General features: G+C 39.7%; 1 protein-coding gene across 2 annotated transcripts in view; it reads right to left on the minus strand.

Moving 5' to 3' along the window:
- Nucleotides 1–3,116: 3,116 nt before the first annotated feature.
- The window catches only part of TAF1B (TATA-box binding protein associated factor, RNA polymerase I subunit B), a 44,388-nt gene continuing 29,329 nt past the window's right edge, over nt 3,117–18,175 (minus strand). Inside the window, exons 9-15 of one of the 2 annotated variants that reach the window (XM_042821693.1) lie at nt 16,131–16,278; nt 14,000–14,177; nt 13,655–13,701; nt 10,872–10,962; nt 10,353–10,423; nt 7,654–7,879; nt 3,117–3,767 (exon numbers count right to left, since the gene is read on the minus strand). In XM_042821693.1, the coding sequence (XP_042677627.1) occupies nt 3,566–3,767; nt 7,654–7,879; nt 10,353–10,423; nt 10,872–10,962; nt 13,655–13,701; nt 14,000–14,177; nt 16,131–16,278 (963 nt within the window). In that variant the 3' untranslated portion in view covers nt 3,117–3,565. Of the gene's footprint in view, nt 3,768–7,653; nt 7,880–10,352; nt 10,424–10,871; nt 10,963–13,648; nt 13,702–13,999; nt 14,178–16,130; nt 16,279–18,175 lie in introns of both variants that reach the window. The other variant, XM_042821684.1, reaches the window with a different exon arrangement.

Below are 18,175 nucleotides of genomic sequence, written 5' to 3' on the forward strand. Positions count from 1 at the left end.
TCCTGCTCTTAGTGCGAAGACAGAGCACTGAGACGTGCTGCTTTGGCCAATCTACGTAATATACTGGGAAGCCCATTTCCTTTTGGACCAAAATGTGAAATTCCTCGAACAAAGTTATTCTGACTCTCCCATACCTCTGATGCAGCACAAAACATCTCAGCCCGAATAGGAAAGCGATGGATTAGTCATGAAGCAGACATCTATCCAGGACTTCACATTTGGTAAGTCTTTACCTTTCCCAAAAGGCCTGTGGGTCCAGGACAAAAGCATCCTTTTGACTACATCCCATAGTCTAAAATAACATTTCAGCAGGAGTCTTATTTATCCAGCCAGGAAGAAAACTCTGCATTAAGCATTCAGGGGAAGGAACACTAAGCTTCCCAGGAAGTTACAAGCAAGTGAGTTACTCATTGTGTTGCCTGCAACACTGCGTGAAGCTCTGCCAAATCTTCCAAACACAGCTGTTTCAAGGGACGTGCTACAAATAGGTTAGGAAAGATGTAATTACAGCAGAGCCCGTACAACACATTATTGACAATAAATTAGACTAGTGCTGCCTACAGGCACGGGACTTTGCTGATGCTCACTCTCTTGTTAAATCAAGTTCAGGGCCCTCAGCAAAAGAGGAGAAAGCCAAACATCTCTGCTTCATGTCTGGAAAATGGTACAACTTGAGAAAGAAAAAAGTACATGACAGATTAAGTTGGTCTAAGAATGCAAACACAGAGAGGCAGTGAAAAAGTAGTCAGGTAAAATTCCAATACTGTTGGCACTAACTTCCAAAGAAAATTATGTCTGATAGTTCTCCACAGAATCAATAGAAAGGTTGCTTTATTTAAGAAAAGTCTGAAAGTATGGCTGCATTTGTACTCTGAATGATAGAAAACAGCATTTAATCTAAGCTTAAAAAAAACCCACTTAGCTTTAATCTATGTAAGAACATTTGACATCTAGCATTAAAAAAAAAAACAAACCAAACCAAACCTCCTCACTTGGAGACCTGAAATTCCAAGGGAAGAAATACAAAAACATACATGTCAGAAAGCCCAGGGAGAACTCTCAGCAAAGAGCTACAGAAAGGAGCAGTACTTCCAGGCAGGAGGAAGAGGCGGCTGGAATGGGCTGTGGCAGCCACCCTGCCCTGCAGCCACTGCCTGCAGCTGCTCAGCGCCTCCTCCCCAGGGTTACACTCAATGGACCCAAAGCAGTTGTCCCAAGAGAGCTCAGCTACACTCTGCTGAAGATAAGGCACTCCTGTGGTTCATCAGCTTCTTAAACACCATTACTCCGGCGTGAGCATCGATTGATTAAACTGGGTAGAACTAACATTCAGTATTTGAGAGGCACACCCTTTATTTTTAAATCTGACTCTTAACCTATGTGTCCAGGAGGCACATGGCTCCTGATGCTTAATTGGAAGCTTTATTCCAGTTTATTAAAGTACAACTTTAATTTATTCTAACATCTAAGGGAGCTTTGTTTCATTTGTAACAATGTAACGAGTACAGGATTTTTAATTTATGAAGCTGAGATTTTACTACTACAGTAGTTTTAAAATAAGCATGTACCTGTAATTAAGTGTGTAAGTCTTTCAAATAACGACTTCTGAATTAAATTAATCCTTTATGTAAAATAAAGTGTCTTTTAGACAGCTAATTCCAAACTTCAACAATACTACAGTAAAGCAAATGAGATATGTTCAGTGGTTGGAGCAAGCACTGTTGAAAGCATTAGTGCTACTGTAGATTTCTAACTGATAGAAATACAGAGAAGAACAAAAGATGGCTCTTCTCAATATTGACAGACTTCAGCAATTCACTCAGGTGAGGTCAAACATAACAACAAATAGCTAATTCTAAAATACAGACACCAGAACAACATCCAATTCAGTTGGTACACACACACGACACGGCTGTGTGGTTAGACACACTGACCACACCGCTTAGGAAACACTTAACACAAGTACAGCTCACTCTGCTCTTTCCATCACAAAACACAGTTTGCCTCTGCATTGCTAAAACAGTACTTTCCCATCTGAGCATCTCAACCACATTAAGGGATCGCTGCATCTAAATCCCAAGAGCTATTTAAAATGTTAAGAAAAGTAAAAACTTTCCCCCAAACCTTAAATCAGTACACTGTGTCCTACCCCTGCCTCTACAGAGTTTGTGAAGCCCCCCTGCTTGTCAGTATTACTAAATAGCTTACCTCCGGTAGCCTGCCTCCCTCCCTCCCTGCTACACATCCCTGCCTGCTCCACCTCTGCTTAAATACTGCTTTACCACTTACTTTCAGACAGGCAGGGTGGTACATCCTATCATTCATTCGCTTGTTCCCAATTTTTAGACAACAGCTCCTCTGCTAGAGATCTGAAATCCCTTCCACCATACTCAGTCTACCCTCTGAACAGACTGCCTTCTCTGATTACACCTCACCACAGCCCAAGCCTCCTTCAGGAAGGAAGCGATTACTTAAAAAGTCCACAGACATTTTTGTCCATAACACCACCTAGGAACAGCTGCTGATTGTGTTACTGATCAAGTGCATTTGGCAACTTCTGTACTTCGTACTGACAGACGGAGCTACTGAATTTTATTTCATTCAACTGAAAGCAGTATTACTCATCTGTATATCTACTCAACATCTCTGTTCAACATACACATATGTTATGGTGCCTTTCATGTAGTGGTAGCACCCAACTTCATTTACTTGTTGTCTGGGACAGAATAAAAACACGGTGCATAAATAAGATTGAGCATGAGAAACTGGGAGAATGGCTGAGGCACAACTGGTGAATGTGCTATGATACAAAGTGATCAGAAGAAATGAAGTACAACTCAAAAGAGAGCAGTGCTGTGAAAGAAGAGTGTCAGGAGGACATGGCAGGCACCGCTGTGCAGAAAACAGGATGGAGGGTTCCAGGTATAGAAGAAGCTACAAGAGCTGTGGAGCCCAGAGTGGAACACGGACCCAAAAGGTGTACACTTCAACGAGAGGCCCAGGCTGAAGAAGAGACAAGGAGATACTCGGGATGCAAGGAAATGTTGAAAGCAGTGCCAGAACTGCCACAACAGACAGCTAAGAAACGAAAGCCGAACAGCTCACTGCACAGAAAACATTGTCCACCTGCTCCTTTTATTTATTAACACACTCTTTCAAAACAAAGTAAACATTACTTTCTAGAAATGAAGTTGCTGTCATACAAGTCAGTAAAAAAATAAAAAGCATTTTAATTGCAAAGCCTTGCAATGCAATTAGATGCCAACGTGCCATCCAGTACATTCAAAGCATGTACAATTATGTGAAAAAATGGTAATTTCATAGCTTCCTGTCGGCCCTGCTACAAAGTGAGGAAATAAATCTTGGTAAACAGTTTCCTGGGTAGCTCACAGCTGGAAACCAGAAACTTAAATTATGGATAACATGGCACCACAGATAACTGCAGTAGTAGATGTCAGCACTAAAACCTTAACAGAAGATTTCTATGCAGGCAAAAGGATCACTATCAGTTTGAATAGCACGGTTTGGGATCAAACCAATTCACACAGCTTTAATACTATAATATTTAGGTCTTTTGCTTCCTTAGGCTCCTGCTGTATTTTGGCTTTTTATAGAGTTTTTTGTTAAAAAGTTTGTGTTCTATCACACACACCTCTTCATGGATGGAGGAAGGCTGTATCCTCAGAAGAAAGGAGAAAAGTCTCAGTACAAAATGGTAACTCTTGGGAAAGTCCTCTTCTCTGTAGTGAGCCAGATGACCGCACAGTCTGAAAAGAAAGAAAGGAAAAAGAAAGCCCTGAGTTACAAGTGTATTTAGTTAGCATTTTGCAAACATTTACATACACAGTTGCAACTAGAGGAAAATATCAACATTTTATCAAGTGTCTAAACCCCAATTCTGATCTACCATGTCAGTTCTGTCCTAAAAAAACCCAGCTGCTTCAATTAAAAACCCCTTTATATTCATATGAAGACTCAGGTGCTATTCCCTGCCTAAACCCTATGCATCCTCTCACAAAGTGTTGCCCTGGGATGTGGAGAAGCAGAGCTTCCATTTCCCCTCTGTCTGATTCAGAGCAGCGGTCTTAAATATTCACCAGAACAAGGACTGGAACCCGTCTGTCCCAATTTATGGGCAAGTGTGCTAATTACTAGACTATAGAGTCATTTGCTCACTCCCTCTGGCCCAACACCCATTTACATTTTACCTCAAACTGGAAGAACAGATACACTATTCTGGAGTGCCACGAAAGCCATGGGAGTCGCACTTCAGGGTGCAAAGTCGCAGTTAAATCCTCCTGAAGCCTGGCAGATTAGAAATCTGAATGTAGGTCTCTCACACCAAAGCCTGTCCTGCACAGTCCTCACACTACCTGAAAGTCACCAGCTTGCAAAACCCAAGTTAAACTGCTCATTTCAGCAGTGTCAGAAGAAATCAGCTGACTCCACAACCCACACTAAGCTTTTGTTAAGTTTGAGCTTCATTTATAGGTGCTGTTGGTTGAACCAAACCTGCATTTTTTGGCTAACAGGAATTCAAATCTTTTGTGACGCTCCGGTCTGAACCCTGAGTTTCAGCAACTAGAGCTCTTAGGGCAGTCTAGTTGTCTGAGCTCAGTTTTCACTGGGAGGACAGGGAAATTGTACTGGATATTTTCAGGCAACGTGTAATTACATCAACATTATAAAGCACCTATCTGATTAATCGGAGTTACACTTTTCACAAGAGTCCCAAAACACAACCATAAACACACCACTGTCCCATTTTGTGCTATTTACACTACGAGCATCTCTAAAGAGCTACAAAATTTCCAATACATTTTAATCTCTGGAAAGTAAGGGAAAGATTCACCTGTTTTTCTTAACATTCCTCACACACACTACTTTATCATCTCAAAATAACAAGGGAGATCAAACACCGGATGTGAATACAGCGAATGCTGGTATGTTTCAGCAGTGGCAACAGTGACAAGAAAGACAAGCCCTGCTCTGGAAGGCCGTGAACAGCTGTCACACCATGAAACGAAGAGCGTCTCTAACAAACAGCTCATCTGGTGGATTCTGACCAGGGAAATGTGTTCCAAGCTTAACGTTGGCTTCAATGCTCTGGAAACAATAAGTGGCAATGATGGAATATTGCAGAATTTACACCAGGAGGGTATAAATGCTCACAAAAGAACATAAAGAACATAGCATGAAAGTTTCTCAGGACCTATGGCACCAATATGAGGCTGAAGTTGACAGTTTCCAGCCTCACACAATTACTAGTGAGGAGATGTGGTGTCAACACAATGTGCCAGAGTCAAAATGGCAGTCCATGGAGTGGCAATATGAATTTTCCATATGAGGAAAAAGTTAAAGACACATCTCTCAGCAGGTCAAGTGACGTGTACTGTCTATTGGGATAGGAAAGCAGTGATCCTTCTGGATTTCCTGGAACTTGGACAAACCATCACCTCTGACTGCTACATTGCAAGGCTGATGAGCAGAAAGTTCAAACTTCCAGAGTCAAACCAAAGAAGGTAACCTTTTTCTTGCAACACAGTAACTCCAGGCCCCACACCAGTTTGAAGACCATGAAGCACATTACCAGTCTTGGTTGGACTGGTACCACTGACCATCTGCTTGGGCCAATGAAAGATGGACCGCATGGGCAACATTTTCCTAGTAACAATGCTGTCATTGCAGCTATGAAACAGTGAGTCAGCTCCACTGGTGTAGAGTTTTATGAACGTGGCATGTAGCCTCTTGTTCTTTGCTGGTGAAAATACATGGCTGGTGGTGGTGACTATTTTGAAAACCAGGGTTTGGAGCTGAGAATCGGTTCAAATAATGTTATTTGCACTCTTTGTATCTGTTGGAGTTTCCATATAAATAAATAGGAGGTGTTACTTTTGGAGCATCATACACAGCTATATACCTGATCAATTTAGAACTCAGCTTAAAAATAAAAGTTGTAAAGTAAAAGAAAACGTAGAAACATTTTACCAATCAGTTAACCGCTCTCAGTTTTGCCCACTGAAATACTTCAGTCCTACCACTGAAGCACTCCAGCAGTCCCAGTTAAACCACGCTGATTTTTAGAGAACCTGTAAGTCTGTTTTTAGTTCTGTTATACATACATACGCTTGCATGGGATAGAACCTCATGTCTGAGGGAGTAGATGTCATTCTCCAAAGTTAAGTGAGTGTCAGATGTATAATTAATTACTTGCATTGCAAATGATACAATGGGAAATTTAACCGCTAAGAGTTTAAATTCAAATCTCGTTTCGTGAAGGCTAAGACAGTTCACCATCATCATTTTAATACATTACATATGAAAATGTAGGCTTAAAAACAGACTTTGCATGAAAAGATTATTCACGCAAACACACACTGAAATATCCTCTCATTCAGTGGGTCTGTAAGATTTACGCAAATCTGTGGTAAAAGGATTATTACATCCCCTCCCTTAAAAAAAAAAAGGCAGAAAAAGCTTCTTATTCTTACAAAAGAATGAATCCATACAACCAAGGCTCTTGTAATACAACACTGTGTTTACATTATTCCAACCCATTTCTGTCACGGTGGATATGTGAAAGGCAATGTGAAAAGGAAAATAAAGATAAGCAAATAAATCCACTAAAAAGCAACAAAAGGCTGCACACATGTAAAAGGCAGTTATTTTCAAGGGTAATATTTAATCTTTTAAAAATCAGGAATGCATCACTGAGATTTTGTAGGGACCACTGCTCTCCTAAGCGTGACGTTCAGACGCACGTTCAGATAAAGAATTAAGATGTCATTCAACGCTTATTCAACAGCACACAAATGAAAACTCATTTCACATTAAGGTACCTCAACCTTCAGAAGGAAGGCTACATCCCCTGGCCTATCACTGTCCTTGCTGTTTAGGTCCTTGGAAGTAAATAACTGTACTAAGAAATGGCACGATTGTTCTGATAAGCGCTTAGGTGAAAAAAAATTCTGTAACACCTGTGAAGTCAGGTTTTGGGCACATTTCTCTAGTACAGAAAGCCACTAAACAACTTCAAGAGCACAAGAGCTTTCCTGTTCCCAGATTTCTTATGTTGCTTTTCCAGGCTGCTTGCAAAGATAACTCAGATGTAATAGCGTTTGATCCCATTTCTCACCCAATTACTTCATTCTGAAGTAGACTTTGGAGGCATTACTTGCTGTCTTGAAATCTAACTGCTAATGTGGATTAAAGCCACGAAAAAAGCAGCACGGTGATTTAAAAATAAATTTTCAACACTTTTTTGTGACTTAGAGGAGAGAGGAATGGATGTTTTCTCATTCTCTTAAATGTAATAGCTCCTGAAGTACTGTGAAGAAGGAAGTGGAGTGAATATTTCTACCTAGCTGCTGCTCTTGCCATGTGACTCTAGTTGTTGACAGTCTCATCTCCTCTCTTCTCAAAAGCTCTCTTTAATCACTCTTTGTATTACAATGCCTACTCCCAATCCAAGTCCAAGCACTCTGCACACACCCCCTTCTACAAATGATTTCAACTGTACGTGAACACATAGCTGTGTACACACCCCACATGTCATTTGTAAAGGAAAAAAGAGAGATCTACGTACATACACACACTGTGCCTCACCATCGAGAGGATTTTACAAAATGCAATTAACAGAAATGTAATACTTACTTCTCATTACACAGTTTATCTGTACAAAGCCAATAGTCTGTGTTGATGGCTGTAAGTAAACCATGTTTTTCTTGCAAAATTCCCTTCAGGCTATGCCCATGAAAACAAGACCCATCTGTGTTTTCTTCAGACCAGCTTAACTGAAAACTTGACGGATTTGGCCTTCCTGCAGGTCGCACCGAACCAGACAACTTGCCAAACTGATTTTGCAAGTTCTCAACCATTTCTGTACAAATAGAAATGAGACAAAAAAGATAATAATCCCACAAGGCAGAAACATTAAGTTTTGGAACATTGTTCCGAGCTGATTTGCAAAGAAATAATACGGTATTTGTGTCCTTTACATTTTTTTTTTAATCCCCTGCAAGGAAGCCTGAGAAAGCTTAAAGTTCTGTGCTTTCTCCCACTGTACTTAGCATTCATTTTTGTCATATGTTTTTGAAGAAAATCTTGAAAAACCATTCAAAATGCCACAGTACCCAACGCCAATAGTACTGGAGTACCACGAAAGCATTCGCTGAGTAAAGCCAGAAAAATCCACCTGATACTGCTGGTAATTTTGTTCCTACAGAACACATATGCCTGGATGCCTCCTGCTGTATTTATCTGGCCACGTGCTATCACTCAGCCCAGATACAATGAGTAGTTCCTCACCTATCAGCATTCACAAAGTTTCAAATACAAACTTAAGCTGAAGCTTTTGGCAGCGCAGATTTCAATTGGAAACAGAATTTAAAAACAGACAGAACCAAAAGCCACACCACCTTTCTCCACAGCTAGAGAAATACTAAAAAAAAAAAATATAATACATGAGTTAAGAAAAAACAAGCAAAGTTTTTCTTCTTCTTAATAAGGATTTTATAGGGTTTCTCTATTTTTCATTCCCACCCTTTCAGAAGCCCCTGGGAACACCCTTGGGACTCCTAACCCCTCCATGTCAAATGTGAGTGAGAATGACAAACTTTCATACTTAACTGATGCTGATGGACAGAAGGGAAAGATGGTGCGGTGACAGATCAGCACACACAACGCCAAACCACACACAAAGCCACCAAGCCCTGCTTCCCCAGCATAAAAAGCCAGCTAGAAAACAGCCTTCCTAGAGCTCCAGCTTCTTTTTATGACCTGTATCTAACAATCATTCATAAACCGGAAAAAGGCAAGGAAGATATCTTGAAGTGATCCAGGGAGAGGGATGCCTATCTTTCAAGAGTAAAGATGATGGTTTCAATAAAATCAACCATAAAAATCAAAGCTGAGGAAGGTTTTTGTAACCTGTATCTTAAATATACACATATGCCAAATGATAGAAAGGGCAAAAAGCTATCACAGGTAAAGAACAAGAACAGGAAAACTGTCCAGAAATAACAAGCCAAAAGTACAAACTGCATCAGCACCAGAACAAGAGTGGTTTAGGACACTTTGCATAGGCATTCTTTGTCTCTACTGTTTGAAATTTGTTTTCAGATGAATTTTGCCTTGTTGAAATGACATGATGTGAGATTCCTGCCTGCAATAGCTCAGTAATCCAGTTAGTCCTTTCCTATCTCAAAGAGAAGAAGATCCAGAAGGAGAATCTAAAGTGGCACAGAATTAATGAACGACAAATGATTCTTCATTTTTCTTATTGATAGGGGAACTAAAGGGCTCCAGAGGAAACCATTTCAGAATAAAAAACAGACCTAAGAATGTTTTTACACAGAATGTGACTTAACTGCAGCATCATCACCCCTACAGAATTTCGAAGCATAAAAACATGACTAAAAACCCAATGCACTCTTGCACAGTAAGTCTAACATGAGTTACTCAAACTAAGCAGGAGTATATAATGAGCTTCGAAGCTCCTATATCAGTCACTTTCAGAAACTGGAGCGTATATAAAGAGAAAAACATCACTTGCCACACTGACATCTCTCTCCCAGTTCCTGTTGCTTATTACTATCAAATACTGATTGAAGAAACTCGGCTTTTATTTAGGCGAATAAAATTCCTGCTTTTGTGTTGCAGTTTCTGTTGGTTTTGTTTGTTTCTGTTTGGTGGATTTTTTGCATCTTTGATTTAAAAAGAAAAGTAAAACCCAACCACTGGGCAGCCTGGTCTGGTGGGTGCAGCCCTGCCCATGGCAGTGAGTTTGGACTAGATGATCTTTAAGGTCTCTTCCAAACCAAGTCATTCCATGATTTCTTACAGGTACTTCCATATGTATTAAAATGGACAGACCTTCACTCTGACCATGAACAGCCAGCTGATCATGCAAAACCACGTTCAGAGAAATCCTCCTCACTTTCTGTAGAAGACTGCAAAAGTAACTAGCAGAGAAGAGGGACAGAAGGATCTACCCAAGGACAAACCAGAGGATGTATATGTGGAAAGAGAGGGGAGTTGAAAAGCCACGGGAGAACAACAAAAAATGATGAAGAGCACAGTTAAAGGCAGCTGACAGATGAGTGAGATGAGGACAAAGTGCCAATTCTGAGATTGCTTTAAGAAGGCTGCAATTTCAGTTAAGCAGGAGGAAAATGTCTGATTGAAGAATTCCAGCCATGGGTTGTAAAATAGTACTACATTCATTTTGCCCAGAGATGAAAGACTGAAGGGAAAGTATTTTAAGATGTAAATATTATTACAGTCAGAATTTCTATGATGGGAAAAGTTGGAGCAGACTTCAGTGCTGGCAGCAAGAGGTGGAGTGTACTCACGTCTTCTCCTAAGGATTTTAGATTTCTTCTTGACTGAATAAAACAGCGGCTTCTCGCATTTCCACAGATACCTACAAGTAAGAGAAATAAAAACTGTTACAAAAAAGAGCTGGAGAAACCATGTAAAATAATAATTTCTTAATTAAGTGGAGCTATTAATATAAGAACAAAATCATCTGTTGTTAACGCCGTTAAAAGCCGCCTCCAACACATATGGCAGTCTCTTTCTGCATAGATAAATGGAGGCACGTAAGCCCAGATTTACTGTAATCAGTTAATTGTTCAGTTGTATAAGCTACTTTGTCACAGAAAGTGTTTAATTAATATGTTGGATAAATATCATGTCTGTAAATAGAAAATTAAGATATGGATGAAATCGCTTTGTTCACCTAAGAGTGCTGAATGGAAACATGGAGCAAATTCTAAACTTTTTTATCTTCTGTAGGGGTCAGGATTTCACTTAAAATCATCTACCTTAATATTATTATTATCATTACCAAGTACTTAAAAATCTCTTACTTGGCTTTTTCTTCATCCAGTTTTTTTTGCTCCACATCCAAGGTACATTTTATAACCTTGTACCACTTTTTGAACTCGAAATATGGACCACCTGAATAAAACATTCATGTTTTAATTTTAGGTTGTGAAGCAGTGAAAGAAATGTGATACACAGAATGTGGTCATCATGCAGTTGGACTCCGCATCTCCTGTCTGCAGGCAAATCTTAAATTCCATCTGCTTATAGAAAACATACTGAATCCAACATTTCTGTAAGATAGAGAAAATGAAAAGCAGAAATGCAGGAAAGGAACAGCATAAAAGGTGGGATGAAACGCCTCTGCTCAGAGTATGTTTCCCAGTTTTAGACAAGTCAGTCCTTCTCCCTCCTTTCTGAAAGTTAAGTGTAATTACTACCTGAACTAAATCTCCACAACACTAACTGGCCTTCCTCTGTTTGAAATCTGACTTCAAGGAATTAATGAAACTGTAGAAGCTTAGTTTTAAACAAGTTCTGAAGCTCAGATGTAGGAGGTGAAACTGTGTCAATCCCCCACCATCCATCCTGCTGCCCATGAGATGATGCAAGGCAAGAAGCATTATTCAGACAATTGTATTCACTGCGTATCAGTGTCCCACATATTTTGAGCACAGGATTCTCACTCACTGATATGCGAACAAATACATACCAGTGCATGCAAAAATGTTAAGGCTCAAGGCCTTCCAGCAGCGTGTTTATCATTGATACTCCAAAGAGGCACAGGATTGAAGTAGATCAACAGGGTACAATAAGTGTAAGAACTGCAAACAGAACTATGGCACAGGGTACATTTAAATAACCAACTCTTATTATCCGTGGGTGTATTATCTGCATCGTGAATTACCCAGGCTTTGCATTTCCCCATCACCCCAGCTGCACTGCACGGATGCTTGCATCACGTTCATTTCTAAAGAGCTAGCTGGCAAACTGTTCTGAAGGTGAATACATTGTTCTTATAAGCAAAGTTCTGTACATTTTCTGTGTTTTTGCTACTCAAGTTATCCTCCCACGACAGGCCTTACAAACTAGAGCTATAGGTGGCCTCAAATGGACAAACAAAGGTAAGAAAGATCCTTCAGTAGTTATTAAAATGCAATGGATAAAATTCTGTTTCAAACTCCCTACACAGAGGGTGCTGGGAGGTTGGTCCATGGGAAGAAAAGAATTTTTGTATTTACTTTAATAAAAATTATTCAACAACTGTCGCAAGGAAGCCTGCTGTCAGGGACATGACACTAACGTTCACCTGGCTGGTACTGCTAGTCCTGCATTCACATGGCTGAGTCAACTGGCAAACACACAGCTCTGTGATGCACTCACACATACACACATGCCTCAATCACATTTTACTTGAGCATAAACAGCATCGTGTGTGTGTGCAGTCTGCAGAACGTACACTCACACACACGCGAGGAAGCTACAAGCACTTACTGCACAGCTTCCAGGCTGTCTTGAAAAACTGTAGGAGCTGAAATATTTTATATAGTGAAAAAAAAAATTCTAGAGAGAGGATAGTTGTACTGAAAGTACAGCTAGCACACCCTGGATCTTTACAATGCAGCATCAGCCATTATTTATCTGAGCACACGAAGCCTACAAAAGTGCCGGGGCAGTGCTGAGCTCTGGCACTGATCAGTGCCCAAACAGAACACTCTCACATCAGCTGCCTGCTGCCACTCCAACAGCTGAAGAATGGGGACAACAGAACACAGCACATGAATTGTTTTGCACCAGCAGATTTCAAAGGAGAAAAAGTGGGCAAAGAGTGAGCTGTTAATTGCTAAAGGCAACGAGACTTATTAATAAGAGAGAAACCCTATTAAGACATTAATAGCTTTGAGCCTCAGCTTGCAAGCAGTTGTGCAACTTCTACTCGGGTCACTGCTGCAAAAGTTTTCAAGGGAAATAAAAACGAAATAATAAGATCTGAAGTAAGTTGGAATATCCACTTAAAATGAGAATTACACGTTTTAGTTGTCAGTGGGGACTGTCTCTAGATACAGAGGTGATGATGCATTCATGTATGACTAATGGTCATTTTTGTTATTGACATAAATGTAACAGAAGGGCAAAAATGAACCAAAAAAAAAAAAAAGGATGTGAGGCTTAAAACATAAATCACTGCAACACATCTTTGATCTTGTCTTCAGCTGTGATCTGGATAAGGTCACAGAGGATCTTCCTGAGGATTTCTAATCTTTGATTTGGTCTTTCTGCCCTCAAAGAACTACGTTCACACCATTATCTTTTCTATCTTAATTGCTGCTAGCTTTTCCACACTCTCTCAGGATTATTTGGAAGAAGAAAATAGATTACATCTCAAATATGTTACACACTAAGACATTTTATTTAACAAGACTAAACAAGTTTGGATTTTATCATATATGTGGTTGGATGCCCCTTATAAGTTTCTGCTATTTATGATCAAAGTGCATTCCCACTTTACGAAGTAACCATTCACCTTCACCTAACATGCACAAAAAGGAGAGGAGAGCAGGGAAAAGCAGAAACATACCCAGTAAAGTATGTACAAACTTCCCTATCCTTATATTATTCTTAGGTATCACTCAGAATTAAGCAAGTAAGCCGAAACAATTTTATGTGAATAAAATCCCATTGTCTTTAAAGAACTGCCTGAAAAGAATAAATGACAAAATCACTCTTCAACAGTCAGTAGGATTAAGACTTTCCAAGCCTGATTACAAAGTTATTTGGTTTAGAAAATCCTAAGGCTGCTTCTACTACAATATTTATGTACCTTCACCTTCTTTGTTATTTTTCTTTCTTTCTGAAGAGAAGTCTGAGAGCAACCTGGAAGAAAGAAAGGAATAAAGCTCAGATCCTTTTGTAGACCCAAATGCTGCAATTTTCACATGAATTTCAAATGCGGCTGACAAAAACACGCCCCAGTTCTCCTTCCAGGTTTCAGCTTCAAACTGCTGATTTGTAAGAATAAGTAACATTCAAAGTCTAAAATGCCCTCAAGTTCACATTTCATGCTACTGAACAAAATACTACAATTTCAACATTATTGAAGAAAGGCTCATCAAAGAGTTATTTACACTCCAGGAAAGTTTGGGCTTTGTTAGAGAGCTGCCTACATACTTACCACTCGTAGTGATCATCTAATAAAAACAGTAACTTTAGAACCACCACAATAACTGCTGCTGCAAGGACATCATATTTCACTTTCCTTGCTGATTTATTTCCAGGCGTGAGAGTCAGGAAATCCGCCTCTCCCATGGAAGTCTTTTTGACCACGCGACAAGTCCAGTTGTGCAATTCATCTAGTCAATACAAAGCAGAATATAAAAGGAGTACGTTGAAAGAAGCTAAAAATACTTCTGCAGTGCAAAATAGTGGTCATTAGAGGAAAACACTGCCCCTGTGTTTTGGAACAATTAGCTGTCTTTCTCAGGCTGAGCAGCATTTCGAGATGTTTTCATAGATGGTAGGTAATCTTTGTTGTAATTAAAATAAAAATGATTGACATACATTCACAGGAAAAAAGAATAAACTTTTAAAATATTGTCTAATGTTATTCAAAAGATGGCATTATGTCATCCTCAACTTTGTTCCGGGAAAGTAAATCTTAAATCTATATACCTAATAACAGTTAAACTCTAATTTCTAAAAAAACCAACAAACCCAAAGCCAAAAATCTGTCAACCCCCTTTTTTTTTTCTGTCTGTCAGCTTTAAACAAATGTGGGATCGGAGCCAGGCCATAGCAGCACCAAGAGAAGCAGGGGCTGCTTAAAGAAGCTTCTGGGCACAGAGCCCAGCATGCCGGGCACAGCAGCACCGGGCACAAAGCAGACGTTCAACCTGGAGCTGACCCTGTAAGAGCTAATTGCACCTGCTGCCATGGTTTGTAGCAAACCTATACAGCTGCGGCTCCGAAAGCAGCAGCACGCAGTCCGTACAGCCCTGTGTTACTCCACGCTTATTTTTCACAGATACAAATCCCCCAAATTTCTCACCGTTCCTGTTCAGCAAGAAATACAGGTGGCGATTACATCACCGTTGGATTCCACAAAGGTTAGCAACGTATGACTAAGTACAATCTTAATCCATCTCTACTTTGTATTCTCTTGCTGCTTACAAAGAGCTCACTACAAACCAGTATTTAATCCTCTCATACATAACAGTGGAAGGTAAGTAAAATCTGAAAAGTATAAAAGCACTTCCAAAACAAACCTTCCTGTGACAGCTGCTGATACACTTTCTTGTACTTTCAATCATTTAGCCTACATTTTCACTGTTATTCACTGTCCTGAGAAGCAACGCCAATTCATTTTAGGAGTTGAAATAGCAACAATCATCTTTTTTTCCATTTATAAAAGAGAAACACAAACCATTCACACACAGAAAGTAACAACCAAAAACAAAAAGATACTTCTATGTGACAAAAAGTTCAGTAAGCAAGGAAAGAGGAAAGGACAATAGATTCTTCTCTTCTACTAACTTCCAAAGGGTATTCAGAACCTTATTTCTCTGTAATTTACCTGGAAATGCCACATTTTTAGCCTCTCTTTTCTAAAATGAAATCCCCAAACTATTAATTGTCAGAATGCTTTTTAGGAAAAAAATCTCAATTTACAGACTATTTGTCTGCAGAAGTCATCTCCAGAGACAGCAGCAGGGCAGTTCAGCAGATGCTGCTCACAGACTGGCAGTCATCGGTCTTTCTTTGGTAGGTCAATATTCAACACTTCATTTCAGAATAAAGAAAAATACTTCATACTTACGCAGTACGTTCTGTCAAACCTAAACCAGACCAACCAACCAAGTGAGACAAGCTGTTTTCTCACACAGCATCACTCGTTAGTACTAAAATTATTGCTGATACACAGTATCACAGAACACGTGTTCAATATTGCATATTATGCTTCCATTCAGTGCTGAACTTCATGAACCCCTGATCTAGAGTTACTAAACCAGGTGACTTCCACTAGGAGCTCTTAGTTCACATCACTACTGAAAGATGTGAAACAAAGCATCCACTCAACAGCCTCAGAGAGTCAGCACCAGACAGCACTGCATATCTGGGCCTTCAGTACCTACTTGGATGTTTGATGGAGGCACTTCCTATAGAAATTACCTTTCAGTTCAAGCTTAAGCATGTATAAACTAAAAGGAAAAGAGGAGGCACTTTTAAGAGGAGTAATTTAAGTCTTTTTGCTGGGATTTAATAAACCAAAGAAAAACTTATCGGTTCAGGTTAAGGAAAATATTTACCAGGTAAATTAGCTTCCATCAAGTACTTCATGCACAACACATTTGGATGCAGAAAGCAGTTGTCTGTTATATCTGGAAAACGAGGCAGGTCTAAAAATGCTGCAAGTTCGACCATTTTGTTGTAGACTTCTTCATATACAGGCCATGACTGCAAAACAGAGTTAAGAGTGTGTTATGTATTTGTGTTGGTGTATTTGTTATTAATTTTAATAATGAATTTTCTATTTTAATACAGAAACACTGCATTCTTTCAGCACTCTGCATGACTGAACACACGTGCGAGAATGGAGCCAGACTGCAGTACTGCAAAGAGAAACACTGGCTACTTTTAAAGCCCGTAAAATGCATATAATGCCAATAAAACATTGCTGTTCAGACTGCTGCCAAGCCACTGCCCTCTTAGTGAAGGGATCAATACATTTCCAGACACTCCAAGACTGAAAATGCATTTAAAAACAATAATTAAATAGAAGATGAAATGTCTTAAGAGGTAAGAGATAACAGAATCAGAATGGGTGAGGCTGGGAGGGAGACTATCTGATCCCAGCGCCCTGCTCAGCTCAGCTACAGCAGGTTGGCCAGGACCGTGTCCCGTTGGATTCTGAGCATTTCCAAGGATGACAACTACCTACAACTGCGTGGCTGACCTGCTATTCCAGTGGTTCACTACCTGCACTGCAGAAAACAATATATATATTTCTTATCATTAAATGGAATTTAATAGCTAATAGTGATGACTACGTTGAAAAATAGTGTTTTGTAACTGAGCATCTACTTTATCTGTGTTACTATGCTCCACTGCAATTTCCACAGAAATAAATAGGAGGCATTACTTTCAGAGCAACTAAGTACTTTCCTTTAATTGGAATTTAGCAGAGGCTTACACGTTGCACACAGATTCAGGATTTCCTTGATCAATAATGAATTCAGGGTTTTGTATGAATTCTGGATTTTATAGACCAGACTGAGATCAGAGCAATCACGTTTATGACAACAGTAAGACTGAAGTAATGTCTTTTTATCCAATCGTTTGGTTTCCTTTCTTTTAATATAAGCTATGTAGCCAATGTTCACATTTTATAGTTTTGGAGTGTTACCATAATTTTTTTTTTTTTTAAGTGCTCTCCCCCCAGACTGCAGTTAAGACTTGCTTAATTGCATTAATAAATGCTTAAGTAAACGAATAACCCTGCTGTCACTATTACACATGCCAACCTCTTGTAACAGTTAGGAAGTTGTTCATTAGATTTTCTAAACGGTGTTAAAAAGTGGCTTAGGCTTCTACATGACTATCTTGAGAAACAAGAAAAACACGCACTGCCGGACCTCTGCAAAAGCTCCGGCTCACCGTGCTTCCCTTCCTCTTAAAAGAGCAGCCGTTAATTGAATACCAAAACAAAACCTGAAGCCGATTTCGCCTTTCTCCAGTGTATTTGGAAAAATAATGAAAGTCCCAGGCGATTCAAATAAAAGCATCACATAAGTAATGCTCCTAATTAGATACAAAGGAAACGCGTTGGATGAACAGCAGCTGAATTAGTAGCTCCTTAATAGCACAGCACAGACGACAATAAAGACACCGAGAATTCAGCCATTTGAAGCATTCCCATTCTCAAACACTGAACAGTGAAGTTATCCGAAGCCTAAATTAACCAAGAGCTGCTTTAAGGTGCATAGCTCTTAATTTGAGGTCCTATCACTTTTTATATGAGCTTTTCTCACTACATCAGGCTAAGGAGGCAGCCCTAGGTTCCAGGTCCCAGGGACAACATGAGCTATCATTTGGCTCATTTTAAAAGGCTGTAAACAAACAGACAATTATCAATTTATGTTCATAAAGAGATGTGAACACAACTGGGACACGTGGCTCTAGGACACACTAATCCACCACAGAGACCAACCAAATCAATTACTGCTTCTGAAGGCTTAGCTCTCAAGCTCCACATGCACAACTGCACAACTCGTGCCTCTACAATGCAGAGCTGAGTTACAACAAAGTAAAATGAATGGAACCCCGTGCTTCCAGCAACACACAGCCATCGCCT

This window comes from Centrocercus urophasianus, unplaced genomic scaffold (assembly GCF_019232065.1).
Source record: "Centrocercus urophasianus isolate 14NV4802_14NV808 unplaced genomic scaffold, USGS_Curo_1.0 seq_10, whole genome shotgun sequence".
NCBI classification, from domain to species: Eukaryota; Metazoa; Chordata; class Aves; order Galliformes; family Phasianidae; genus Centrocercus; species Centrocercus urophasianus.